This window comes from Nelusetta ayraudi, unplaced genomic scaffold (genome assembly GCF_046127955.1).
Source record: "Nelusetta ayraudi isolate G7.1 ecotype Tasmania unplaced genomic scaffold, CSIRO-AGI_Nayr_v1 ptg000136l, whole genome shotgun sequence".
NCBI lineage: Eukaryota > Metazoa > Chordata > Actinopteri > Tetraodontiformes > Monacanthidae > Nelusetta > Nelusetta ayraudi.
Genome location: NW_027466186.1, coordinates 1,520,493 through 1,548,188, shown reverse-complemented (window position 1 = coordinate 1,548,188; position 27,696 = coordinate 1,520,493). Strand labels below are relative to the sequence as shown.

The 27,696-nt window shown below is 42.8% G+C and overlaps 1 protein-coding gene across 7 annotated transcripts in view; it reads right to left on the bottom strand.

Moving 5' to 3' along the window:
* The window catches only part of LOC142879409 (plectin-like), a 108,521-nt gene that overhangs the window by 64,595 nt on the left and 16,230 nt on the right, over positions 1–27,696 (bottom strand). For 2 of the 7 annotated variants that reach the window (XM_076012707.1, XM_076012711.1), the window contains exon 1: positions 14,038–14,256. The exons of the other annotated variants lie outside the window; for them this stretch is intronic. In XM_076012707.1, coding sequence (XP_075868822.1) covers positions 14,038–14,122 — 85 coding nt within the window. In that variant the 5' untranslated portion in view covers positions 14,123–14,256. Of the gene's footprint in view, positions 1–14,037; positions 14,257–27,696 lie in introns of those variants that run through there. 7 annotated transcript variants of the gene reach the window in all.

The following is a 27,696-nucleotide window of genomic DNA, read 5'->3' as shown; positions in this document are numbered from 1 at the left end:
TTAAGACAATCAAGGACAGCCAGAATATTATCCAGAAATTCTGGAGAACAAACAGCAATGTCATAGTTAATGTGTGACTGAAGATATACAAGCGTGTAATGTTGAGCATTTCAGCTTATCTTTTCCATCTTATCATTTTATAGATAAAACAGCAATGCGGCAAGCCCAGCGCTGGAGTCATTCTAAATTCATAACACAACAACCATCCATCCATTGTGTGCTGAAAGTCAGCACGGGCCCGAGAGTGTCCTTGCCGCTGTGGGAGATGGCACCTCTGCAGACTTGTCCTTATCATCACAGCAATTTGTGTGCCGCATCCTGTTTTTATCTCCACCCTGCAACACCTACAGTCACAATGCCAAACCGCAGTGAGAGGATAAGAGTCCAAACAATGAGCCGCTTCCCCTTTTCTCCCTCCAAACTCTAATAAAAAAGCAGTGGGCAGGAGCTGATCCATTATTAAACAACGGAGCGGAGGTATTTACTACTACTGGCACAAAGAACTGTTACAAGAAAATACAAAGCAGCAACAGTTTGAGCCTATCAAAACTTTTTCCTCTCCCCTCTCCTGAGGCTTTTGAGGTTTTCAGAAAGGAAAACTACCAGTTTGTCTCCCCGCTGGTGCTGACTGGGCCGTTTATGCAGCCTTTTCCCACCGCAGGAAGCTACACAATGTTTTGCTTGTATGTGCATTCTGATTCCTGCACAACATCTATCATTATTAACGTTCAGTTTTAAATAAACAAGGCAACAAGCTGTCTCTAACAAGGACTAAACCAACCAAGCAGCCAACCTGATGCATGGCTCACACGAAACACATGCATTCACTCTGCTCTCAGGCAGTCAGGAGAAAGAAATGAAGCTGTTTAGTTTGAAGACATTTCTTGTGCAGAGTGACACAAACCTAAAAATGCAAAGTGAAGATGAAACACCCAGGAAATTTCCTGAAAAAGTGCATATATACTACATATACTACATGCACATAAAAAAAATGCATGAAAAGGTCCCTCCAGAACAAAGTGTGTGTATACTACGCTCAAGTGGCAGCTAAAAGCAGCGGTTAATATACACATGGGTTACAACGGGGTTGCATACAGAACCAGCGTCGAATGTCGTTTTGAAGTGGAAAAGCGATCCAGTTCACCTTTGAAGACGGACGTCTCTTTGTGCCAGAGCAACCACGTGAGGCGCAACTCTCCAAAACAGTATCCATCCCACCCCGGGGAGATGAAACGTGAACTGGTGCGAGCTGGGGCTCTCTCAAAGGCGAGAGCAGATAGAGTTATCTGCACAATCGCGGGCTGACCTCTTCTTCGAACGCAGCTTCCGAAGAAGCGTGGCAAGCTTGGCGTGGAAGACGGTTCAAAAAAATAAAAATAGAAGTAAATCAGAAGTGAAATGCCAGTGGTGGAAAGAACCTCTGGCAATCTCTTCATTTTCTTCTGGGGCTGCCAACTGTCTGACTCTCTCTCAAAATAAGTCGACTGAAGAAAAACTGAATCGTTTCAGATTCTTAGAATAATTTATCTCGCCTTGTGTTTTCATTCATGTCACGTTGAGAATGATTTTAGAGCCGCCGCCATGTGACAGCCAAGTAATATCAAGCTTAAAATAATAGATAGCAGCAAGCTTATGAGATCTAATGATGAATTTCTGTCATTACCTCTCCTCAAAAAAAAAGAAATGATTTAAAAATGTAGTTTTTAACCATGGTTGTGAATGTAGTTGTGTCATTTCAGCAGTGAGGCCGAAGGAACTGAGCATTTAGTCCACCTAACCCTTGACTAATGAGAAAACTCTGTGCTTTGGAATGCAGGAGGAAGAGGAAACGCCTTTTCCATTTTTCTTCATTTATAAAGTTTGAATGTCAACTGCTGGCTTTCTGCTGGAAAGCCAAAGCGTCCACCTATACACTCTTCCAAATGGCAACCGATGGCCTTTCTCCTCCTTCACATGTGCACTTAACAGGCCGACCACTGGTCATATTTTCCAGGGCACGCCCACATCACAGAGCAGTAAAGTGACCTTTTTTATTATGGTGGGCAAAAGTCACACCTTTGTTCCACTGATTCATCATGGCAGTAAAAAAACTCCAGATGCACCTCAGAGGGGGAAAAAAAAAAAAGACAAACCGCACAGGCAGGCCTTGAATGAACCCATCAGTGTGACAGACGTCGGTCGCCTCACAAAGCACAAGCAATATGAATTTGTTGTGGGGACGACAGTGAGAATGCATCCATCAAAAATGGGATTACCCAAAAAGACAGAGTTTATCCAGACACCAAAAACAGGAAAAAAAACAACAAAAGTGTACAAACTGACAATAAGACAGCCAAGTTGAATTCATTCTAAAACTTAATATAATCAGGGTACTTATTGGTTCAGAAGGTCTCGATCACCATCAAACACACGGCAGGGCACTCACCTGAAAAAGAGAAAAACAGAGAGAGGCAACTTGTTAATTTACTTTGAAGTATTGTATTGATTAATTCTCAGTAAAAGAGAGTGTACATTATAGAGTGTGGGCTGGGCATTCATTGAAGAGGTGGGGGAGTTAAAAATCATCATCATGCTTTGACATCAATTTTGTTTTTTTTATTTGTTTAATTTGAACAAAAACAACAACAACAAAAACATTTTTCATTCCTTCAGCAATGAACAACAGGACAACGGCAACATGGCTACACAGCAACGATGAGCAAAACAATATAGAGCAAATGCGATCAAAGAGAATGACTTCCGCACCTCGACCTTCTCCTAAACTGAAGCCCTACAACAAAAACAACAACAACAACAATTCTTACTACAAGTGCATAATGTGATATACATTATCAAATGATTATACTATTTATGTGGTCATCACAGACATATCAACATATGCTAAAGGAATTAATAAATATAAACAAGTACAGTTTAACAAAAAAAAAAAAACAAGTGATCTTAATCCAGGTTATTAAAGTGCTTAGAGGATAATTTATTGGGAGGGGGGAAACACATCTCTGCATTTATTCATGCCCGGGATACAAATGCTGCAAAACTGGCTCATATCGCCACCTACTGGACAGACTGGAAAGAAGCAAACAGGCTTTTTCACTGATTTAGGTGTGGACCAGAGACCTGACAAAAGACTCTCGGACGGAAATGTGGGGAAAATATTTCAAACAATAAAAGTGGTTAAAAGATCTCAAGTAGAAATAAAATGACAACAACAAAGCAAAAACAAAAAAATCTCCTTGTATATTTGTTATACACAAGTTCCACAACTAATCAAGTGAATCCACTGCTTGAGAGAGAACAGCTCAAACTCTACAGCTGTCCTTTCATTTCTCTAAGGTCATCAAACTCTGACCCCTGGGATTTACCACCCACGTTGGCCACCTCTGTCCCAGGGCGGCCACACAACACGGACACCGCCTCCAGGAAATGTCGCGCCCCTCGACCATTAGCCTTGCTAGTGTTTCGTACGGGTAAGCGACACGGCTTTAAATCACGGTGCCGTGGCATATGTGATCCAGCAAATATCCGCCTCTAAAAAAAGCTCTTGTCTAACCTTTGGTATGGTTTTCAGCAGCTGACTGTCGCTGCCTTAGTGTTAATGGTTTGGATTTATGAAAAAGAATAGTTGACATGAGCCATTTGGTTACGACAGGGATAATAACCAGCACTGGTTCAGGTTTTAACTTTGATGGATTCGCGTTATTTTTTTTATCACGTGATGATGGACATGGAGAAGGGATCATCACATGTCAATCAAATGATGAAAATGTTTTCTTCAAAATTTCATTAAAAGAACTGGCAAATATATTCTTGTGAATGAATCATCATTTTGTTTGGACATGAAAATGGAATTGCAACTCTATGCGATATCACTTAGATGACATGGGAACTTGATTTTTCCCAAAGTAACGACATGAACGCACTGCATTTGCTCAGACGATGAACTCAAATGACCAAATGTTACATTCGGAACAACAGGATGTGAATGGAGGCATGTGGAGGCATCCTGAAAGCACAGTCAGAACCTCCACTGGAAGATTCTCAAGGCTCATTTCCTGGATGGGCAGCCCGCTGACAGATGGTGACGCAATAAAAATCCGCATCAAGGACAGTATCAAGGTCCATGGAAGTATGTGCGCGTGTGTGTGTGTGTTTGCGTGCACGTGTGTGTGTGTGTTGTGTATGTTGATTGATCTTTTAGATCAATCAACATCAACCCAGTGCTAACAACAAAACAATGTGACTGATTAAACTCTCCAAAAGACACAATATTGCTTGCGGGTCAGAGTAACAAAGTGTTGAATACAGCATTACTGGAACAGTAATGCTGATTGAAATGCAAAAAAGTAAATATAGTTGACTATAGTTGTTGTGCTTTACCTTTTTGACTCAGAATTGAAACAATGCTGCTGATTTAATAAACCAAAGATTTGGAAAAAAAAAAATAGTCTTAGCAGATCATCAAGTTGTACAGATACAAGAAATACTTCTAAATTCTTCACTGGGATGAGATGAGATGAGGGCAAATACTTCCCGAAAACTCATACTCATACTTTCCGTTTCATTTCTCTCACAGTAACGGGAACAGAGGCCATTCTTGGCGGGGGGCGGGGGGGTTATCAGATCAACATTGCACCACTTCTCTCACTACAGACGTCAGGTGTCAAGACACTCCTCCCTGTGGGCTCTGGAGTGTAGGCACCATGAATACTCACACGCATCAGGCCAAAGCATGTGAACATATTCCTTCACGTGTGGGTAAACAGGAAGTCAGTCAGCATCATCTCATAATTCCAGGTAGCATTTCCAAACCCACAGATCTTTTGCCTTTTAATTAAATTTATTGTATGTATGACAGAATATTTCTATGGTTTTAATCGAACCTCTTATAGACAATTCCCCCTAAATAAAGGGAAACATTCAGGCTGTATAAAACTTAAGGTTACAGTAACCATTTCTATGTTCTTGTTATTTAGTGAATAGTTCAATCAATTTGAAAGCTGCACCAGTTTTCTGATTCCAGTTTTTGCCTCAAGGATGAAAGAAAAAAATCTCGGGTTCTGTGCAAATGACATGTTATGATGTTCGGTATGAGGACAATGAACTTGTTGTCTCCTATACGATGGTAAACACAATCATTACCTGCTTTAAAGCATGTCGTCCTGTAATCCCAGCAAGCTCAGACAGGAAAACGACACGGGCCACAAAATATAGAAAGCGCACTGATCCACTGACAAACAGTGACAGAGAAGAAAATGTTCTTCAGGCACAACAGAGAAAATTGAGTCAGTCTCACGCGTTTTCATAGCTAAAACTGCATACTGCCATGTCATGTCAAATGTATCAATTCTTATGTATTTTTTTTTGCCCAAGCAGAGTGTAGCTGAAATGCATTCAGTGCTTAAAATGCATGTGTGAAAATGTTTTTAGTTAGAGGATACCGGAAGAACACAGTTTTCCTATGGACATAATCACATATGTTTGTCAAGCTAATGACAAACATTAGCTTGACAAAGCTAATGTTTGTCAAGTTTGTTTCATTCAAGTCAATTAGACTGACTTGAATTGAAAAATAAAAGCATAGTGATGGATTGTGACCAGGAGTGCTGCATAACTGGTGGTAGAAAATGGAAGAAAAAGGACGGAACCTTGCACACTAGCTATGCTGTGGAGACAACTTATGAAGTGAGTGGATACGAAAGCTTGTTGCATCCTCACAGGCCTTAGTCATGTGAGGATGAGGCGTAAACAACTGCATGTCTACCCTTGTGCTCTTCTGTTCTAAGGCATCCCTCAGGAGTTCGGGTTTGGTCCCGTCTTGGTGACCGATACCTGTCCTGCTTCTGTAATTCAGTGTGCTTGCTGACCCAGTCTGTATTTTTAAGCTCTTGATAAGAATTCAGAAAACCTGGATATCCACCACTGTTAAAATGACACATTACATTTGGACCAGTTTACTTCAAATACATCAAATCAAGTTAGCTTGGTCAACAATCTGCATTACCAAGACTGCAGTCTTGCTCAAGACATCTTCCAGTGTCTATCATTTTCCTCTTCAGCCAATACTACTGATCTACAAAGGCAGATGGATACATTTATGATCGTCCAGACTTAAATGCTTTTTCTCGTGCACCAATGTTCATCTGAAACTCCTCTATTTAAAATCATCCCCATCGAGTGACCACGTCTGTGGACTGCAAACAGTCCTCCTCCCTCATATTCAACCCCCTTCTCCCTTTGTTTGATATGGACTTTGCCATGAATTGGGATTTTAGTGCACAGTTTCATCTTGTAAGGCATCTTTCAAAAACTGCATGCTGACATGTTCAGTTCTGCGTGTTGTCGAGGTCTTGTGCAATGACCCACGTGGAAAACATAACAGCCACTCAATCACTGGTTTATTCAATTCAATTCTGACAAAAATCGTGCATAGATGTGTGTATATGCCAGTATCTGTTTTAGGTTGAGCTTCTAAACAAACAACAAATCAAACTGCCATCAAACAATCCTTTTCAGCACGTGTTGACTCAATGGCTTTCCAAAACAAGAGATAATTTTTCCCTCCCTAGATTATCAATTTGTAACACGGATTTAACAATTTAAGAAGAAGAAGAAGAAGAATCCCACGGTAACAGGAAGCAAGTTACCCTATAACTAGATCTTAGGTAGCAAATCTGGTTGAAAATAGTGTGCAATTTTAATTGCACCGTCCAGCTTTCACACACACACCTGCACGGCATTTACAGCTCCTTTACAGTGTGACCCTTGTGCAGTCCCACCCAGCCCAGCCCTGTTAGCTCACCCTGTCTGCCCTCCACCTGGATCACCTTACCTCCTGCTCTACAACCTGTCGTCATTTCTTTCCTTTGGGCTGCACTTGCGGTGCACACGGAAGCCCCGCTTACCTTTGCTCGAGGGGAAGGACTCCATTCTGGACATGTTCAGCAAAAGGACAAGAACTTTGGAACCTTTGGAGGGTTTTCTGCGGCGACACTCCTTTCCTTCACAGTCGGCTCCCTCCTCTGCGTTTCTGATTTCAGAGAGCGTCACGCTGCCTCTTGGACTTTCGCTCCGTGCGTTCTTTCTCCGCTCTCCCTTTTCAAGCATGTCACGCTTTGTGGATCAACAGAATGGGAGTCCCCCCACCCCACACGCCCATTCCGCTGCCGCCTCCTACCCGCCTCCTTTACAGGTCAGGGAGCCGCCCTCCACAGCAACACCTGGTCTGGTGTATCTAAATTAGCGTGCACTCTTTTCAGCGCTGAAGTGTTTCAAGAGAAATATAAAAACTCCACGCCGCCAACAAAAGAGAAGAAGGGTGTGAAAATTACAACAAAGAACACAAGCATAAGGAGAGAACTGAAAGTCTCCCATAAGCACATGTTGATGGGTGAGATGTGATTCAATAATAGCAGTCTCATTAGCTTATTCATGAGGCTCAATGTAAGTATTCTTCCATTCTGGTGCTTAAAAAGTCATCCAACTACGATGCCGTGTCAAAAGAAGACTGTTCTGCAGAGGGAGGACGGACTCTCGGACAAAGGCTGTCTTTTAAAGGGTGGAAGACATTCACAGAAACAGAGAGCTGCCATATCCAAATGGAACACTATCAAACAGCTCACTGATATGACTCAGAACCATATTCTGAGTCATATCAGGGCTCATATTTCATGTAAATAAATGGAGCGCAAGCTCTTGAGTAAACCCTAATGATCTAATATTGAAGCTAATCAGGGTGAATGATAAATGCCCACTCAATGTACCTACGCCCAGTGATAATATCCAGTTTGCAGTTGCATTAGCAACGGCTAGCACAGCTTTCCGTTTTAGGAGTGAATGATTAACACGTATTCCTAAATTGCAGCACAGCGCTGTGGACATTAACCCAGCAATATCAAGTGGACATGTGAGAGAGATGACAACTCTGTAGTGTTGCGTTGACCAGACGATGCAACATGTTATCTCATATAGCTGTTATTGAAGTAGTTCCATGTCAGCGTCACATGATATTTAGCCAGAGGATGTTGTTGTAAGTCTGATCCAGGATCCTTCAGAAGAATCAAGAGGATCTGTCAAGCATGCTTGGTGTCCGGTGTCAAGGTGGTTTATTTATTTATTTTTACCTTTAGGTTCATGAAGGCATATGGACATTATTTATAGCTGTACTGCCTTTACAGTAATTTGTCACCATAGTTGTGCAAAAAAGGGATTTTAAAAATAGTTCAGTTTAGACCCAATCCAGTAAACATTGGGGTGAACAACTTCACAATCATGTTAGATAGATAGATAGATAGATAGATAGATAGATAGATAGATAGATAGACACAGTCATTTTGAATTGTATGCAACTTTTTCATTCCAGTATTCTCTATAGTGCTTGTCCAGTACTAGTTCAAAACAAAAAAGAGCTATTATTTATGAAGACAGCTTTTTACCCCGCCCACACACAATGTAAAGGCAGCAAGGCTCCCACGCAACTTTGTGGCTTTTATGATGGCAGACAAAGCTCCTGGCGTGATGAGCATAACAGTGCAGACAGGAAAGAAGTGGAATCCATCACAGCATTAGCACGACCTCACCGCAGGGTCCTCTTCGGGGTCTCACTATTACCCAAAAGCCCAATATAAATAGCCCAAAAACACAGAGGGGAAACTACCCATGATGCATTTCCTGGTGAGGATGAAGGGACAGTTATGTCTAAGGAATGTCCTGAATTGTGTGCTAATTGCGTAGGGGGGGGTTCTATGGAGAGGTGCGACAAGCAGCTGTACAGGGAGATCTGGCTGAGAGTGCAGAAATTGTTGTACAAACAACAAGCCTTGTTTTGAATGCAGATATTACAACGTGCACTATATACTGTTTCATGAAAAAGAGGATGCAGCAAAGACTGCTTTTGCGCCACAGCTGTAACATACCAGCAAAGCCATGACACTACAAACAACAATGGCATTCGGCGTGATTCCCACGTGGCGCATTTCAAGGCAAGGTGCGGATGGGAGGATGGGAGGACTTTTCCAAACAGTAACCATCTGCTTCATCTCTCTGTTCTCTGCCAAAATAGACCACAGAGTAAGAATGTGACCTCCACTCTTTTATAATATCAGTCCTCTGCACTGGTAAAAAATGATGCATGGACCATTTCAGACCTTCTGCCAGGCCAAGGACAGGTTTTACTTCATGAAGGATGGAGAAGCTGTGAGCTCATTCTAGACGCTGCTGTATTGCTGCTCATCATTGTTAACAAAGCAAAACAATGTTTGTGCAAAAGGAGCATCCCGTTTCCTGCGTTGGTTGGGCAATTTTCCTCAGGAAGACATGAAAATGAAATATTGACTTTTGACTTCCTCTCTTCGGCGGTAGTAAGATATGGAATCTGCGATTTCATCTCTGCCCTTGTAGGGCTCAGCGACAGAATGGTCCGGTAAAGGTTGGAGAAGATGCGACCCGGCCTTGTGATCGCTTCACGGATTTCCTGACGATCATTACTCAAAGGTCAGAGTCCAGTGGCATTAAATGTCAGCAAAACCCAAGAACGTAATAATAACAAGACGCCCCCCAGGGTTCTCACCTTGTTCTTAGACGAACCTTCGTCAACCTGAGCCCCATTCCATTTCTCACAAGCAGCTACTTTTCTAAACCTGTTCCCTTTTTTGGTCTTTTTTCAAAGCTCAATGTTTGTCTTCATAGGTTCATAGGTTTCCTGCAGCAAAGCTGGATTACAGTGGCTTTTTTTTTTTAGGCAGCTATAACACCAGATCTAAAACAAGTCGATATTTTAAGCAAGAATGGGCATTGGATGTTCATCTTGTCTACTTTTAAGATAATCAACGTCAGCAGTTTGGAACGTTGGTGCTTTTTGGATCTTTTCTGCAGGACCTCTTGAGTTTAACACCACAGCTGTCAGATGGTACATCCTAGTCCATGTGATTTAAAAGTAAATTTTGAGCAGTGTTTTCTGAGGTGGATTCAAAAGTCTAATGACTTCTTGAAAAGTGTTTAATGATGCTTCTGAGCAGTGCGAAGAGCTATGGTGGAGCAAGAGTGGGAAAAAGTACTTCTGTACACTCAAGAGTGAGCGCAATATTTAGTTTGTCACTTGCCTTAATGATGCTGCGAATGGCTGTTTTGATGCAGAGATAGTAGGAGCACAGTGACAGCGTGTGTATAATCAGTCCTCACTGAAACGTCTTAGTCTTGCATTGTTTCTAAAATGCATTGTGCAACTTTTCCTTCCCGCCTTTGTGCTCTGTGTTTATTTCTTATTGTTGGAAAGATGCCACACATGAAACCTGAGACCAATATAGCAACACTTAAGAGGGGACAGTCGGTGCTAGGAGGAGCACGCCTGCAGATTTTACGGCTCCATCTGGAAATTATGTCACAGGCAGAATTTATATTCGATCACCACAGCACCATTTGCAGACTTTCAATAGTATAATTCCGTGCTGCAGCAACCTCCTGGCCTGCATCTCATTGGGTTAAAACCAGCGCTGTGTGCTCTCAAAAGAATGTAAAATGGTGATCCCCTCAGCACTGATTCTGCTAGCGTTGGTTTCTTTTAGTGCCCTTGAGGCCTGAATCTTCAGTGACTCAGGACAAATCTCTATGTTTTTACGCTTTGATGTAAATCTTTGTACTGTAGTCACAACAAAGATCAATCTCTGCTAAAGAAATTATGACATGAAGATTATCCAGATGTCTATGGAAATGGTGGCACACTTTGTTTCAGCAGATGAAAGAATCTTAAGAATCTTATGTTATGAACTATTTACTTTAGCAATATCTTCTAACAATAGCTTTTGACTCTTGCCTGCCAATAGACTCCAAGCGAACGAGCGCATCAAGGATTAAATGGTACATTTTTATGTTTCTTTGGAATATATTTGGAATATAATTTTCAGTGCACAAATGTTGTGCTTTTTCATTTGCCATTAGTCCTCATTTTTGTGGAAAAATAATAAATCAACTGATCTGCTGCTGATCTGAATATCAGAAGCAGTCATTTACCGACCAAAGCGTACAGCTGTGCAGACAGCAATGCAAACACGCGCACGCACATCACCAAAGTGACTATAAAGCGCCACTGAATGTGCAGGAAAACACATGCCAAACGCCCGGGCTCCCCCTCTGTTGTCAGATGACGTAGACGCTTTCGTCACCATCAACCCGTGTTGTGGCGCCTCTCCAGGCCAGCCAGGTCTGGCACCGTCCCGCAAAACCGGCCTGAATGCGAACACTGTTCCCCCGTATTCAACAAACCGGAGAGGATGCGGCCGGGCCGGTTGGTTACTGGCACTGCTCGCCGTTCACACGGATGCACCGTGACGGCACAAAGAAGGGGCACTTCAAAAGAGCCACTCAGGCAGAACTCCGAGACACCGACGCTGCAGCAGCTTGTCATTACGGCACGGATCGCAACTCTGAAACTCCACTTCTTTTAAAGACGTGTTCCCGGCAATCTGTTACATTGCTGTCTCGCGGGGATAATGAGGGGACATAAAATCCCGCCGCTGCTCCGGCGCGATTGCCACTGCGAACCCCGTAGTCATCCGTCAGAAGTCCGAGGTAAACAACTGACTTCCGTGCACGTTGTGGAGTCTCGCTCGTACCAGAGCCTTGGATTGGACAGTTCTCGAGGCTTCTAATTACGCAAGCCTGTGTCATACTTGACAAATGACAGGGAATTCCAGCTGCCGCGTAGATGGTCCCGGTCAGGAAACAGAGGCAGAGGGAATCGTGACCAAAGGAAGACGGAGTCTTCGTGTGTGTGCCGTCCAGGCCGCGGCCTGTCAGGGAGGTCAGCGACTGAAATACACCCGTCGTGACACAAAACAGTGGAAAGGAGAGCAAAGCCCCCCCGCCCCCCACCCCGAGGACAAACCATCAGGGATTCCCCTCCGAGTGTGAAGGGTGTGTTAACACTACGAGGCATGCTGAGTGACTGCCCATCAGTTTATGTAGACTGTAGAGTAAACACAAGAGAAGAAGGATTTCTGAAGGAATCCTCCAGGTACTGTGTTGCTATATTTTTCAACAAAAATATAGATTTCATTATAAAACTGTTACAAAACGAATGCTTCACTGAGGGGAAATTCTTTTAAATTTCAAAGTCTATGACATTTTCAGATCCTCTGCTGTAACAAATATCCTTTCCTTTAAAAAAAGAAAAGCTTTCCTTTAGACAATAGGAAACAGGAGTCTTCACATAAGGACCCCCGTTACTGACCAGTGATCGTCATTTAGAATCCGATACACCTTTTCAATATTCCAAGGTGCAGAGTATCTGCATTTACTATTATTTATTATGACTCCTGCTTCCTCGTGTCTGACTGGCCATAACTTGGCGCGGCTGACTTCAGTGAATTTATGCTGCAAACAGGGTTTGACCCCACCTTATCTGACCTGACTTAGTAGGCAACATCTTAAGGAAGCAGAGAGAGAAAGTTTGACCTGACAGGGTTCAGAAAACAAATATATTAGCAAATATATTCTCAGACAGTAAGTAAAACGTAGAGGTGACACCACCGGATGCACTTGAGAGTTTCCTTAGCCGTCTTCGCAAGATTGGACCCTTCCGGAACAAATTGAATCAACCCTCGACAAAAAGGCTTGGCAGTCATTGTGTGGCATCTCATCTCTAATCAGGAAGTTCAGCGAAGACTAAAATCAATATGACGGAAACAGACACAGACAAGCCGTGACAGAGACATACTGTCAGCTTTCTAAGACCTACCCCTGGTGTTTCTATGTGAATCCTCTAATGAATGCAGACTAAAAAAACAACATCGGGATCTTGTCAAGCTTTTAGCACCGCAGTGAGATCCAATAAGAGGTTCCCCATTAGCCGAACGGTGTGAAGAATTTCAAATGCTGTTTACAGGCAGACATGTCAAGCAGTGCATAAATCTTCTGACACGCAGACAAGACTTATTCTGGTCTGATGAGGAATCTGAGGTGCCAGTAATACATTTAAAACCCATCCAGTGGGTAATGTCAAATGACAGGTCAAATGACATGTCAAATGACATGACAACATCACAAAATGTGATGAATCTTTTTTACACATTTCACATATTTCTTCAGTCTTCAGGTAATATGATCAAATAATAGCATGAAAGACCAAGAAAAATTGTTTTATATATTTATTAGAAGTCTTTCCTGTACTTTTTGTGAAAAAGAAAATATGATCAGTTCTTCTCATTGATCTGCCGTCTGTCAGATTATGACACCAAGACCAGTAATAGGTAGGTGTTCGACCGGCTTTGCACGTAAACACGTTTTGTTTTGTTTTTTTCATTATCAGTGACTTGTATCCGCAGTTTATCCTGCCCAACAGTGTTACTGTCAGTGTAAAATGCCACTTGAAATGTAGTTTCAATAAAAAATTCCTCACATTCCATCAGGTGAAAACCAAAACCATGCAAGACGCGTGCAAAACTCGTTCAGCGAGGGAAAACCTGACCGGTCAGATGTTTAGGGACTTGCTGAGTGTTGAGAGAAGAAAATAACCATGCCAAGCAAAAAAAAAAAAAAAAAAAGTGGGAAAAGGTGCACACAAACACACACACACACACACACACACACACCCCTTTGCTTTGTGCAAGAATGAACCAACGCATGCTCAGCCACAGAGCAACAGAGGTGATGTTTACCTTTGCATGGGGGATTTGAATTGCAAATGTGCAGTCTGAGTCTGCTGCTGCGTCTCACTTCTTCGGCATTGTTTACACGCGCTGACACGGTGACACACTGTTGGCTATTGAGGAATTTAAACCAACCAGCTCCTGTTCAAGCGGGGCAGGAGCGCCTCATCCCTGCGTGATTCCTCCCCTTCAACTCAGTCGCTGTTTAGTAGGTTTTAATAGATAAAAGATGAGAAATGGATGAAGCTAAAAGGAAATCCTGTGCATCTGCTGCTTTTGTCCGCGTCAGACATCCCTCCCTGTCCGGCAGACACCAATAGCAGCAAAATGCCGGCTTTGGCTTTTCTCGCCGGTAGCACTCACATACAGAGGAACTAGAAGCAGGCTGGGGAAATACCTTTGAGAGACATAATCTCATTCTGGATCCACCTGGGGTTGTCCATAGCCACCTTTGAGCGTTCTCGTGATGAATGGGCGTCCATGACGTTCTAGATGTTGATGTTGGAGCTGCTTCCTTGTTTGGCTTGAGTGACTCCTGTGTTTTCAGTCTTCACTGCCCCTCTTTTGTCACCGCCCTCCTTGTTGTGCCACTCACTGGTGCTACGCTCTGTTTTGGTTTGTGCTGTGCACCATGTTCACTCATTTACAATCTCCCTCTCCCTTTCGGACAAACACACACACACACACACACACACACACACACACACGCACACAAACAGTGTGTGTTCTGAGGAACCAGCACAGTCTGAAGCCCCACCCCTGTCCCCGCCTCTACTTCCTGAATCCCTTTTCAGACACACTGTCAAATAATTCCCGACTTTTTCACAAAACAGCCAGTAATGTTGGAGGAGAGAATGCAAATAAACTGCCTGCAAAGAGAACTGGAAGCCAGGGGGGGAGAGAAGTCATGGCATTGAGCTATAATGTGAACGGCCTGTGAACTATTTGAAGAAAAAAAAGGGACTTTCTATCAGCAGGTGTGTGTGCATTTGCAAGTGTGTTTGACTTGGCTGTCCTCGTGTGCACACACCACTCCCAAATCCATGAACTAATTCAGCTTCACTTCCACTGACACTCAACACACTTAAGAAAACTATATTATTTATTTCTCAGCCAATTAATCTGTCGCAGGCTTTTCAAGATGTAATATTTTTAACACCTGAAGGCAAGCAAACAGTCTTATTTATTATTCTATTTGATTATGGACTTATTATTTATTTCATTAATTTATTGCATATATGCATATCTAAACGTGTCTAATAACGTGCACCATTTAAAATGATAGTTGATAAATAAAAATATTTGTAACTTTCTAATCAGATGGAGTCACTACAAATTAATAAATGGTCCTCTTCGAACAGACGCAGCTACGCTGAACAAAGTGTGCAAGGCTCCAGGATCTCTACTTGGCATTTGGTGAATTCACCCCGACGCTGAGTATTAGAAGGACATGAGATTGAAAACACTGGGATCAATCTATCTATCCAATTGTTTGAGGCATCGATAAAATGAGTTTTCCTGCTGCTCCCGACAGTGCTGTTGCTTGTTTGTTGTCCAAGGAAATGAAATAGCCTCACATTTTCATATCCTCAGTTATGCCAGAAGAATGTGGATCTTACTGAGAACAACTAACTCCTCAGTAAGATTCACACAATTCCCAGAAATATCAAACATATTTACATATTTACCCTAAATACTTCCCATGAGATAACCGGAGAACAAAGATGTGTTTATACTCAAGCCAGCCATTAAATGTTACGTAATAATAAGGATTAAAAAATAAATAAACACAGATTTGTGGTAAAAGGCTGTGGAAAAAAGTGACTCAAAAATCATGTAATCTCTCAACACCAATGAGGACTTCCTCTTTCACAAAGAGGCTGGCTGATTGACATGTGTCTATCCGCTACCTGATTAGGGAGGCCCTGTTTGCACCTCTGGCCAGATAATTACAACACAAACAAATGGTGGTAAATAAATCCACTCGCCGAAGAGCATGCGCCTCACTGTCAGCCTCGACTCAGACAGCAAGAGAGCAGTAAATGCAGCCCTGCTTTCCTCTCCGTAATGAAGGAAGTGGTCGACATATTTTTGTCCTTGAGAAAATTGGGGAAGTCAAGCCACTTTTGCAAAGTCAAGGAGAAATCAATCAAGCGCTGTGCGTTGCGGTTCAGAGAGCGCAGCCCTGTGGAAGTGGTTGTGGTGGCCATCTTTGAGTACCTTTCGAGAGGTCCTCTTCATACCACACTTATATAACAGGGTGACATAAACACACACACACACACACACACACACACACAAACTTACTGATTGCACACACATACAAAGTTACAGACGCTCAGAGCTGTGTTTATAGGTGTAGTACTGCTTGTTTTGGAAAACATCAGAAGAACCTGGACGCCTTCCCGACACATCTGACGCAGCGTTTCCCATTAACTGACTTCAATTGTGGCGGTGAGGGGCTAAAATATGATGTTGCATGATTCATTTGACACAATTTACATTTATTAAGTCCTATGGAATTGTTATTGTTTGGAGTCTATTTCCTTTGGTCTATTTGTATTTATAAGCAGCATCTTTAAACACACAGACAAACATCTATTCAGAACTAAATAAATTATATGGCAGCAGTCTGTCTCTTCCCCTGATAAACAATATTATGAAAAAAATATCAATTCCTTTAGAGTTTATGAAATTGCTGGCTAACCAGCATTCAAAAAGGATTTGTATGCTTTATTTTAAATGGGGAAAATGAAATGTTCCTACATGTACTAACTATCAAAAAACAAATTAATATCACTTACTGAACTGCAGGGTGGAGGTGAAAGTTGAGTCTAATTGGACGATTGGCAGGCAGATTTGCATTAATGCACCAGCTGCAGCAGGATGCTCAGTAACAGTCAGTGCTTCTAATTGCCAGATAAACGTCTAAATCAGAGGATGTGATGTGAACAGCTTTGTTTGGAGATTGTGACCATTTTTGTCTGTGTCTGTCTCCCACTATTGTTTTAAGAAGCGCTGGATTTTGGCAAACAGAAATGAACTCATAACTCTGCAACGGTACATTTGTGCAAGCGTGCAAAATGTCCTATTTACTTTGAGCAGCTGTGCCCTATTGTGCTTTTTCAGTGTTTTCCAGCAACGTTACACAAACGGCAGAACTTGAAGTACTTACTTAGTGTAACAAACACACAATGTCAAACAGCAGCTGGTCAGCTCCTCAAGGTTACAGGGATGGTTTTGTCAGCTGCCGGCAGTGTTTCGTAACTGGCCGTCTGGAGGAACAGGAGTTATGAGGAGCGAGGCTTTTGTCAGGCAAACACACAGGCCACACTGGAGGTATTTGCCTCCGCTCAGACGTAAAACGGGAGCCAATATACGCCAAGAGTTTATTAGCAGCCAGACAGCCTATAAATGGCTGAGGTTTATCCGTAAAGGGTTACCTCTGCTGAAGTCCCGCCTGCCGTTCACTTCACCAGTCCTAAAGGGGTCCAATTGTGAAAAAAATGACTTTTTTTTTTTTTAATGTATTTTTAAATCACATCCCACCAGCAACAAGATGAGATGATATCAACTTGTTTTGTAAGGTCCTTACAGCACCAAACTAGGAGTTTTTTCAGAACAGACCTTGTTTATTGTTGTAAGAAGACAACCAAAATGAATTTATTATATCTGGAAAGATCTACGGTAGGGCCCCTCTGATCCGCTATTTTTTTCCCTCTTCAAAGACAAACACTCAGCTCAAAATGCAAGAACTCAAAACAGACCTTCTGTTTTGAGGTGACTGAGGTTTTTGGATGGCAGTTTTTGTGGAGTTTAGAAAAATAAAAACAAATGGGCAAGAATGGTGCGGACAATTTACAGTTCAGGTCCAAGCCATTATACTAAACCATGACACTAAACCGAAAGTACCATCTGGGAGCAATGCCGTGGAGACCAAACTGATGTGTCTTTACATCTGTATCTACAATAGACATTGGAGACGACCCTACACTGACATGAGGTCAATAGGCAGGGAGATTATTATATTATATTATTACATATTAAGAAAATAAGGTTAAGATTCAAACAGTGACACTATTCAGCTTCAAAATCTTCTCCAAATCAATTATTCATTTCACTCACAAAGTGCATACTGATCAGTAATGCACTTTACAATGACAATGACCTGACAATGATGCACCTTAGGGGCTTTGACAACTTTTTCACCAAATCCCATTTCTCATGATTCCTTCAGAAATTTAAAACTTTCATGAGCCACTTGTATCAATCATTTCCATCACGAACGCATAGCCGCACTTTCCCCTTTCATCTATTATACACAACGCAAAAATACAAGGAGGATTAAAGTGAAGCAACCATCAGCAACCTTTTAATCATGAACATCACGTCAGGCTATAAAAAAATAAGAACATCATACAAAGGGTTTTGGCTGGCTTGCCTGGAACAACTCGCTGTTAAAGATTCACACCTGATCAGTGCAAACTGATCCTTGCTCCCTTTGTGTTTCTTGGCAACTGAGGCAGGAGAGACTGCGTGCGCTGTGAGGACGGCTTGCTCAGAGGCTTTGGAGCTGGAAATGCAACAACTCCAATTTTGTCCGTCTCCTCGCTGCGTCGCTGCTTTTGTTTCTCATCAAGCCGCCGCTGTCGGCATCACAGCGGTAGCCCCTGCCGTGGACATCCAGACAAAACATTCCTTGCGTCTGAGGTCATCCAGACGCTCAAATCTCCGGCCCAATGCAGCGGCTTAGAGCCCTGGGCGGCAGTCAGCAGGAGACAAGCCCCTCTGCTGAGGGAGACGCTCTTTGTGCAAGTCTGCGATAAAACAGTTAATCCACAGGATTGAATGCGGTAGCCAGTCGATGTGGGATGGAAGAAGAAGAAGAACTAGAAGAAGAAGAGGAAAGCCAATTTTCCTTTCTTAATTATTATCCTTTCTACTAATTAAAATATAGTATAATGTGGTTTTGGCTTCTGGCATTTAGGTTTCACTCTACATACATCTAGATTGGCTCTAATCATTTGCTCACAGCAAATCCCGCCGGCACTGTGTCGAAACTCCAACAATGTCATACCGTAAAGAGGTCTCACATAATAAACATAACGGAACCCACTGTGCAGCATAAGGTTGTATAGTTCACTGCGTACCAATAATAGTCTGCCAACAGCAGCAGTAGCAGCTCCATGAATTGGTTCAACCAGTCTTGGCTTCAAGCCAAGTCCAAAAGGAAAGAGAATTGTTGTCGCTGTTGGTATTGGTAGTGAACACCCTGGGAATCACAGACAATGAATGGGAGATGCTTCCTCACCGTGAGTTTATTGCCAGAATATTGATTTCCTTAATGCTGACTGTCAGTCCCATCCATTTGCAGAACTTTGCAAAGTCAAAATAAAGAATGAACAATCAAATCTGAATATTTTTAGGAGGCGTCAAACACGCCTAAACCAAGTCTGTATCACAGTGAGACACAGCACAAGGCTGCTGGGGAATTTGGAAAAATGGGCAGGGAAGGAAAGAAAGAATTTGGCTAATGACCCCTGCGTGCTTGTCCCGTGCCCCAACCTCGAAGGCCAAGAAGTCCCACTGGGACCCTCATGTGGTGTTTTCACAGCACCGAGGTGGACGCTGGAGGGTTCTGCTCCCAGTCACTTCCTTTTCGTGGAAGGGAGCGAGGAAAGGCTGCGCTATGACTTATCGGGGGAGCGATTCAGGAGCCCTTGAGGGCTCACCCACCCACTCTCTGACTCATCAACTTCTCAAAACCGGCTGGAGCTGGACCCTCGCTGAAGAGAGCAGTAATTGCAGCTTTATTTAGACCTCAATCACCATGCTACCAAGAGAGCTGGGGGCTTATTGCAACTTTGATTAAAAGATTATTCAAGAATCTTTGGCTTGCAATGAATAGGACCTGACGGGTAATCGCTAATAAATACATTAGTCGTCTATTAGAAACACCGCTTGTAATGAGGTTTAAAAAAGAAAAAAGGATCAGAGCTCTTGATCCTCTTACATTTCCCTTTTAAGTCCATTCCACTGCTGCTTTGAGGGTCAAATCTGTTGCTATGAGAGCATTGATCCACTAGGGGTTGTGCTTTCCCTGTGAGGCATCAATAAACTCAACCAGCATTAAGGAATATCAGCTGGTGACTAAAAATAGCAGTATCAGGACACTTTGGTTTCTAAACCATTAAATGAAAGTAAAACAAAATAATGGAGAGCAAATAAAAACATTTAATGGCACAATAAACTGAAATCACTTTAATTTCAGAGGGATTAAAGTGCTTGAAGAAGGAAGTTCCTCATTAGCCACCTCACTTGCTAATATGCCTACTAAATAAATGGAGCGCACTTTATATGATACTCAATAAACCAGCTGAGGGAGGATCCTGAGGGACCTGAGAGCCGAAAGCCGAAAGCCTGCATGAGGCTGAAAAAAAAAAAAAAACACTGTTTGCCTCCCTGCAGGCCCTGATGGAAAGTAGAGATAGCTGGCAATGTCAAGCTGGCCTGCATGTGTGTGTGTGTGTGTGTGTGTGTGTGTGTGTGTGTGTGTGTGTGTGTGTGTGTAGTAAGTAAACCTAACACCAAAGATGTTGTGATGATCAAAGAGGAAGACCCCCGAAAGCTGTCATTGTGTTTCTTCCAAGGAGGAAAAAAAGACTGATATAAACAATACTGCATTATGTAACAGTGTTCGCTTCTTCTATTACACAGGAATGATATCACAGAATAGAAAACAGCAAGCAACAGAAATACACTCTGCAATGGTCTGCAGTTAAACTCTTTATCTTTACCACTTCTTAACATGATGATGTTTTGCATCAAAGCTTATCATCGTTTTCAGCTCCCTGTACAGAACTTAAAGGTGTGAAAGAGAGAATGCATGTTGATTACGCCTGTGGTGAAAGCATTTACCACAGAGAGCCAATGAGGTCAACTTCAATGATGAGATGCACAACCATACTTTGATTAAAAGTTCATAGTTGCAGAAACCAAATATTGACAAAATGCAAAAACATTATCGGAAATTGACACCTGGCGATGGACAAATGTGTTTTTAAAGTGAGTGTATGTGACTAATGTGAAGTATACATTTGAATGGGTGTATATGGGGTCAGGAAGCACCTTTAATCAGGAATTTTTAAATTCCTGATATCATAATAAAGCAAGCAATTTGGAATGTTTGCATATTCACTCGAGCCCATGTAGACAAAAAAAAAAAAAAAAAAATGCAAAAAATAATTGAAAATGAAATATCCTTTGAAACATATTCTGTGCACTACAACACTGGCTGTTTTAGCTCGAGCAAAACCTGTAACCTTTATTTATGAGCGTGTGTGCGTGCATGTATTGTGGGCCCACTGACTCCTTTTGGAATTTGGTCATTGAAATGGCAGAGACCGTTTTGGAAGGCAACCATAAAAATTGCTCCAGACCTGAAGTCCATGGTGACAGCAGGCCTCGCATCTCACCTTACACTCATCTCCCTTCACCTAAGAGGCCTGCTGCTGGGTGTGAAATCAACCTCATACCTGACCAGCGCTAAGTCAAAAAGAATGACGGACGCCAACCAGGACACCTCATGCTTTGCTTTGCGCTCTTTCTTATTTATGGCTCGCAGTCTCTTACTTGTGTTGTGCTGCCTGTTGTAGTCGCTTTCCCACATCCTCCGAGTGCCTCATCATCTTTTTATGTCAGCAGTATGCATGACGGGGAGCTTTTTTCTGCGGGAGGCGCCACTTTGGCTGCTGGCTGCCACGCTCTAGACCCAGGACAGCAACAAGGACTCGTCCTGCATGTCTAGACCTTTAAGCTTCCCAAACACTGACGCCACTGCGTCCATCATTAATCTAATACTGCCTCCTACCGCAAGCCTGTCACAGTTGTAGCATTGGACGAACGCTGTCCGAGGATTGCTTTAAATAGTGTTGCTGTATTCAAAGCTAAGCATTTCTTAAAGGGAGAATGTGCAAAAGTGTTATACCACTAGGTGTCGCAGTTTTTCCAGTGCATGTGCACCACAGCGCAGAGGCTAACTGCATGATTCAGTAGTCTTCAATGCAGTAAGCCATGAAAATCCACTCAGCACGGCAACGGGACCGTCACTGTTTTCATAACCATGTCAAGTGAGAATGTAAGGAGGGTGATTAGACATTTCAGGACGTCCGTCACAGTGTTTTATCTGTATTGCTTTGTTTTATTGTAAATTACAATTAGGGGCATGGTTGCAGCATTTAGCATAGAGCGTCACCCGCCTGTCACTACCTGTTGTTTATCAGACGGTTCATTGACAACAGAAGGGGAGTTACAGTTCTGGGGAACACTGTCTGGACAACCATCAAAGAGCTGGAGAGCAACACACACACACACACACACACACACACACACACACACACACACACACACACACACACACACACACACACACACACAGATCATGTGATTTATCTTTCTGCTACAGTTATCATGATGCAACTATTTCTCTGCATAGTGAAATTCAATTATACTGATGCTTCCTGAATATCACAAAGCTCCTTAGCCAAAATCAACATGAAACAAATTCACAGGCCACAGGCTTGAAACCAACCCAAACTAATCTGGAAAAAGATTTTTGTAAATGTTCTACATTACAAGAATTAAATTCCTGTCTTAGTTTGCGTCTAGTGGCTTAATGGCTTCAGTGGCAACACAGTATTGTGACTTCCTGTCACTTTCCTAAAGATGTGCAAGTTTAAATTCCACACAGTCACAGCAAGTGAGACTCAACACACCCCTGCCTACCTGCACCTTTCTTGTCTGTGCTTTCATCAGCCATGAGCTCATGGTGCATAATAGGTTTCGTCACAGTGTCTTAAATTGCAGCCAAAGGCTCATCCATGTGTCTCAGTGATCTGAATCCAACACAAAAACAGCAAACAAGACAAGCTGATGTCACCCAGGGGGTCACGCTGATTCAGAGGCACTGTCCAAGTGTGACAACCCTGCAGGTTTCAACAGGGATGAACTTCATCTATTTGGGTGAAAAAAAAAAGGATTGCACTCTGACTTTGGAAAAAAACAAAACCCCTCCCCACTTCTTTCCTAAAGGTAGGTGCAAAAGGAATGTCTTTGTTATACGTGGCATATGTTAATCATTTAAGCGTGAACTGACAGCTCAGTGCCATTCCTGGATGAATTTCCAACCTGGGAGTAAATCCAGGGTCATTTGATACTCATGACCATCATGACTGGCCTTCAGTTGTGCATTCATGGTATGAGTTCACGCAAAGACTAGTAAAGATTAATGAAGTACCAGAGGTCAGAGCATTCCACCTTTTCCGGCAGGCCTCTCCGCTCCTGCGGCCTATCCTGCCTGGACTGTGATAACAGCTGAAACAACTCAGTGAGAGAAAGGTAAAAAGAAATATTGTGCGTTCACTTCATTCCAGGCAAATGAGCTTGTCAAACGTTTCAAACGCAAGCTTGACCGGGTGAAAGATTGCCGGAGAGTCACCGGAGCCCCTTTCGCGTGCGTCCGTTGACACACGTGTGTCAAAGAGCAACTTACAGTAGCACAGGAAAGCCAGAAATAGCCATGATTTGAACTCTGAGGTAGAAAAAAACAAACAACATGGCTTTTTTTTCCAGCAGTTGTTGTATTAGCTAAAGAGAGATTGGGCACACCCAGCAAAGACCCGGCGGTCAACGGACGCATAAACACACCAAAGTCCCCCGTCTGACTTTCACACCGACCAATCACGTGAGAGGCTGCCTTATCTATGAATCAAATCCTGCCTTTTATGTAACAACATAGTGTGCAGCCCTTTTTGGTGAAACCATGAGGCCAGCCAGCCCATTTATGGCAGTTTTCAATGAAGTGCATCTTTGGTCAAATCCAAAGATAAAGAGTCCGCAGAAGGTATGCGGAAAAGGCTAACAAGCTTTACTCCTCCGTCTTTGGTACCTCAGACTTGGAGAGATTAAGTGATCTGCTAACAGAGGGGAATGTCACAAGTTATTCCTTGCGGCATGTCTGCAGTCACCCCGGTTGTGTGTATGTGTGTCAGAAGGGAAGTAAGAAACTTCACAGAGAATCTCCGCGTCTTTAATGTGTGCGTGTGCGTGCACGCGGGGTGCATTCCCCCCAAGTGTCAGCTGTGCGGGGTGACCTGCTGTGACATTCCTGGCCAGTGCGGTGGCTGTCATACCGACAGGCACCAGTTGCCCTGAATTCCAGTGGGCAGCAACAAACTCATCGCCTTCCAGCGTCAGGAAATGACGGGGCCGACCATGAAAGCGGCTGCAGGCCGCCGTCACGCACGCCTGCTCGCCCTCATCATTACCTGCTAATAAACGTCCCCGCGTCAGATCATGTGCAAGCGTGTATTTCCACTATTACTCACCGCGACGCTAAAACCCGTAAAGTCTATTTCAGTCCGGTTGGCAAGACAGATTTCCACTCTCTCTTCTGGCTACCGAAATCTGGACGGTACTCAACGGAAATAAAAATGAGTCCCGCTATCAAGAATAGATTATTTTTTATTTCCTTTCGCAGACAGAGAGACTGCTGTTAAATCAAGCGAGAGCGGAACCAATGGAACTCTAATTACTATCAGTGTGTTTGGAGAGCGCACAGCAGACATTTACCTGTTTTTTTTTTTTAATCAATGTTGTATTTCAAGCAGGTCATGCCAATTATAGCATATTTGTCAAAGCAAGACATGCTGAGGGGTCTTCAGTTTTTAACTTGTGTTCTGGGTTACCATTACTAACACAAGAGGGATGGACTACAAAACACTATATTGTACTTGTGTACCTGGGGAGGACAGAAACACTCGTTCTCCCTGTCTATGCTTTACCTCCAGAGAGCTTCACTGGCATTCTTGGGAAAAGACTAAACACCTGTCTTTGTGCAGTGAAAATACCACAACAAGGTTTAAGACATTCCTGGGCTTAAATATAGAAACCTCAGACACAATTAGTTTCACAACACAGTAATGAGCCATAATAAGCGGCTCCCATTATCGAACACACTTGTTTTAAGTGGTTGTCTGCACCACTGAGCTATATACAGTACCCTATAGGCACCCCATTACAAATAACTGATATGAATGGGATGATGCTGTTCACTCGGGGGAAGGTTGAACTCATGTTAAAGTGCACTTGCATCCTCAGAAAAGCCACATCTTTGTCGGAATTGAACAGTTTATTGCACGTTTTTAAAGAATACAGTCGCTGGACACCAAGATGCAGGTATCAGTCATCGCTAAACATAGTTATTGTCCTTTATTGAAATGGACAACAAGTGTGGCATTTTAATAGGTATGTCTGTGCGTAGAATTGATTTGCTTTTTTTAATAAAAGGTAGGAGCATGTTTTTATAGTTTCTTTTGATGTGACATCCAAATGATTGCATCATACATTTTAAGTACAACCCACTGCTTCTGCCTTTAAATTAGTCAGTTGTGAAAAAATAAGCAATGCACTCTATCACTCAGTCTGTCCACCGATGTCAGGAGACTCTGCGTCCACTACATTTCTGTAGTTTGAATGAACTACAGTAGTTTTGCTCATTAATATTTTCAATGATCAGTGAAACCTTGAGCTGGAAAAATAAGAAGGGCAACATTAACATTAAATTAAAGTGTCAAGTCCCTGCAGCACAAAGGAGCTGAGACAGTGAGTCTTTTGTCATGCGCAGCCCAGGTGTTCGAACCTTCCTTCACACAAATGCGTTTTCCACTCCTCTCCGCCTTTCAAGCCACAGAGCCATGTGTCTCAAGCCTTGTAAAAACCCGGGCAGAGACCATAAAAAAGGCTTAAACGAAACAAGGCGTCGGGTTTGTGTGAAAAGAGAAGCAGCAGCAAAGCTGAAACTTCAACAAAGCTGTTGGAGGCGAACGACAGCCACCACTCAGTCTGCTCGTCAAGCACTTCTCTTAGAATTGAAACGCAAACACGATGTCAGATTAAGTCATCGGAAAGAGGCAGCGGACGTTATCGGCCAGACTGCCGCACAGCATTAAGCGGTGAATCGGCAGATACACATCTGTCAAAGTCAGCAGTGCCACTGTACTGTCAGGCAGGAGCACGACTTCAGCGGCAGAGAGTGCACGCTCTGAACGCACCATCATTCTGTGAAGGTTAAATGCTTCTTTGTCAGCACTGCCTGAATATTACAACGTATGAAATATTACAACGCACGGGTAGGAGAATAGAGTCAGTTATTTCAGTGTGTGGATGAATGCCCAAAACAAGAGCCACAGAAAGTTAAACACAACTTTAATAATTTTTGAAATTTGAAAAGCGGTAGTGATGCAACATTTTCATTTACTGTTTATTCTTCATACTGCCAGCAACTACATAAGCATCTATTACTGATGACCCTCAAAAGCAAATATGCATTTTTGCTAGCACTGGGTACCTAACAAAGTAGCCTGTATAACTGATGGTCATATTAGTTACCGTCGCCTTTCTGTGCTCTCAATCAAGTCTGTCCATTTTGACCTCTGACCCCTGACATCAACACGGCATCTCCCACCCACACAGCTGCAGCTCACTGGATATTTTCTCTTTTTGGGAGTATTCTCTGTAAAATCCTAGAGGTGGTTGTGCCAATGTGAAAATCCCAGTAGATTAGCATTTTGTAAAGAAAAAAAAAACAAAAAAACAAAAAAAAACAACAACCATGTTCTAAATCACTTAAATCCCCTCCCCCCCCCCATTCTGATGCTCAGTTAGAACTTCAACAAGTCTAGATGGCTGAATGAACTGACTTGCTGCCATGTGATTGGCTGATCAGCTATTTGTGTTAATAAGCAAGTGAACATTTCACCTAATGGCCAATGTGGCCAATGAGTGTGTATAAACAATCATGCATATCTATACAAGACTTTTCATATTACATCACAAACCCATTACAAATGCATCTTTACAGTCCACATGCGGATCCACCCTTACTACTATACTGTCTTGTAAAAATTCCTTTCTTCATTTACCACTGCGCTGTGTGTCTCTCTCACAAGTTGCTCACTCGCAGGCTACCAGTCGTAAAACACCGGAGGTTTAGGCATTAAAGAAAGGTTGTGCAGAATTATTGAGTGTTTGACAAGAACGGCAACAGATTATGGGAGCATCTCTCCAGAGCTCGTTCTCGCTCCCATACAAGGCGGGAAAAAGAACAGTGCTTATTGAGCCCTGACCCAGAGTAACCTTTGACATGAGCCGTCCTGATCTATCCCAAGCAGCAGGATGCTGACTCATGAGAAAAATAGGCTAAATAAAACGGAACAACACAATGACCGCTGGGATACATAAAACTGAAAACAACAGCCGTGTCACATGATGCAAGACACAAAGCTCTGGACTTTTAGACACCCACGTGGCTCACAGCGACACACCCAACAGGAGTTTAACGTTCAGCCTCATTTCTGCAGCAAAAGAAACACAGAGAAAAGTTCCATTACTGGGATTTCCTGTTTGGTTTGCATTGGAAGTCCAGGGGAACTTTGGTCTAAAAAAAAAAAAAAAAAAAGCACAGTATGCCCACACTGCAGCCGTCAAGCATAAAATCCATAGATTTCTACCAGTGGTTTATTTCCATGGGCGTTCCGCCTTTCCATGACGTCCACATATGGCTGACCTCAATGCTAAATCAGATGTGTGTGTTTGGTGAAGCCATGGGCAGAAAATGAGCAGCTATTGCAGTGGAAAAAGTAAAAATAAAACGTAAAAGGCGGCAAAAGACCAAGTGTGTCATTGGCGTGCATATTTTTTGGTGCTTTGAAGGTTGTTGCGTATGTAGAGGGTGAGTACTCTGAGAATTAGGAACACGAATGGACGCATAGTTGCTGGAGGCCCGAGGACTTTGTTTTCACAAGGCCACTCATTTTTTAGCTTTTCCATCCAGGACAAGCAAAAAGACGATGACAAATGGCAGAGGAAAGGACTAATTCCAAATGATTTCCACTCTGACTCAATGCGCACGCTATTGCAACCTTCACAACCGGACTCGTTTTTCAGCAGGTGCGGGACGGGAAGTGAAAAGATGTCACTGGCACAGGCTCAAGATCAC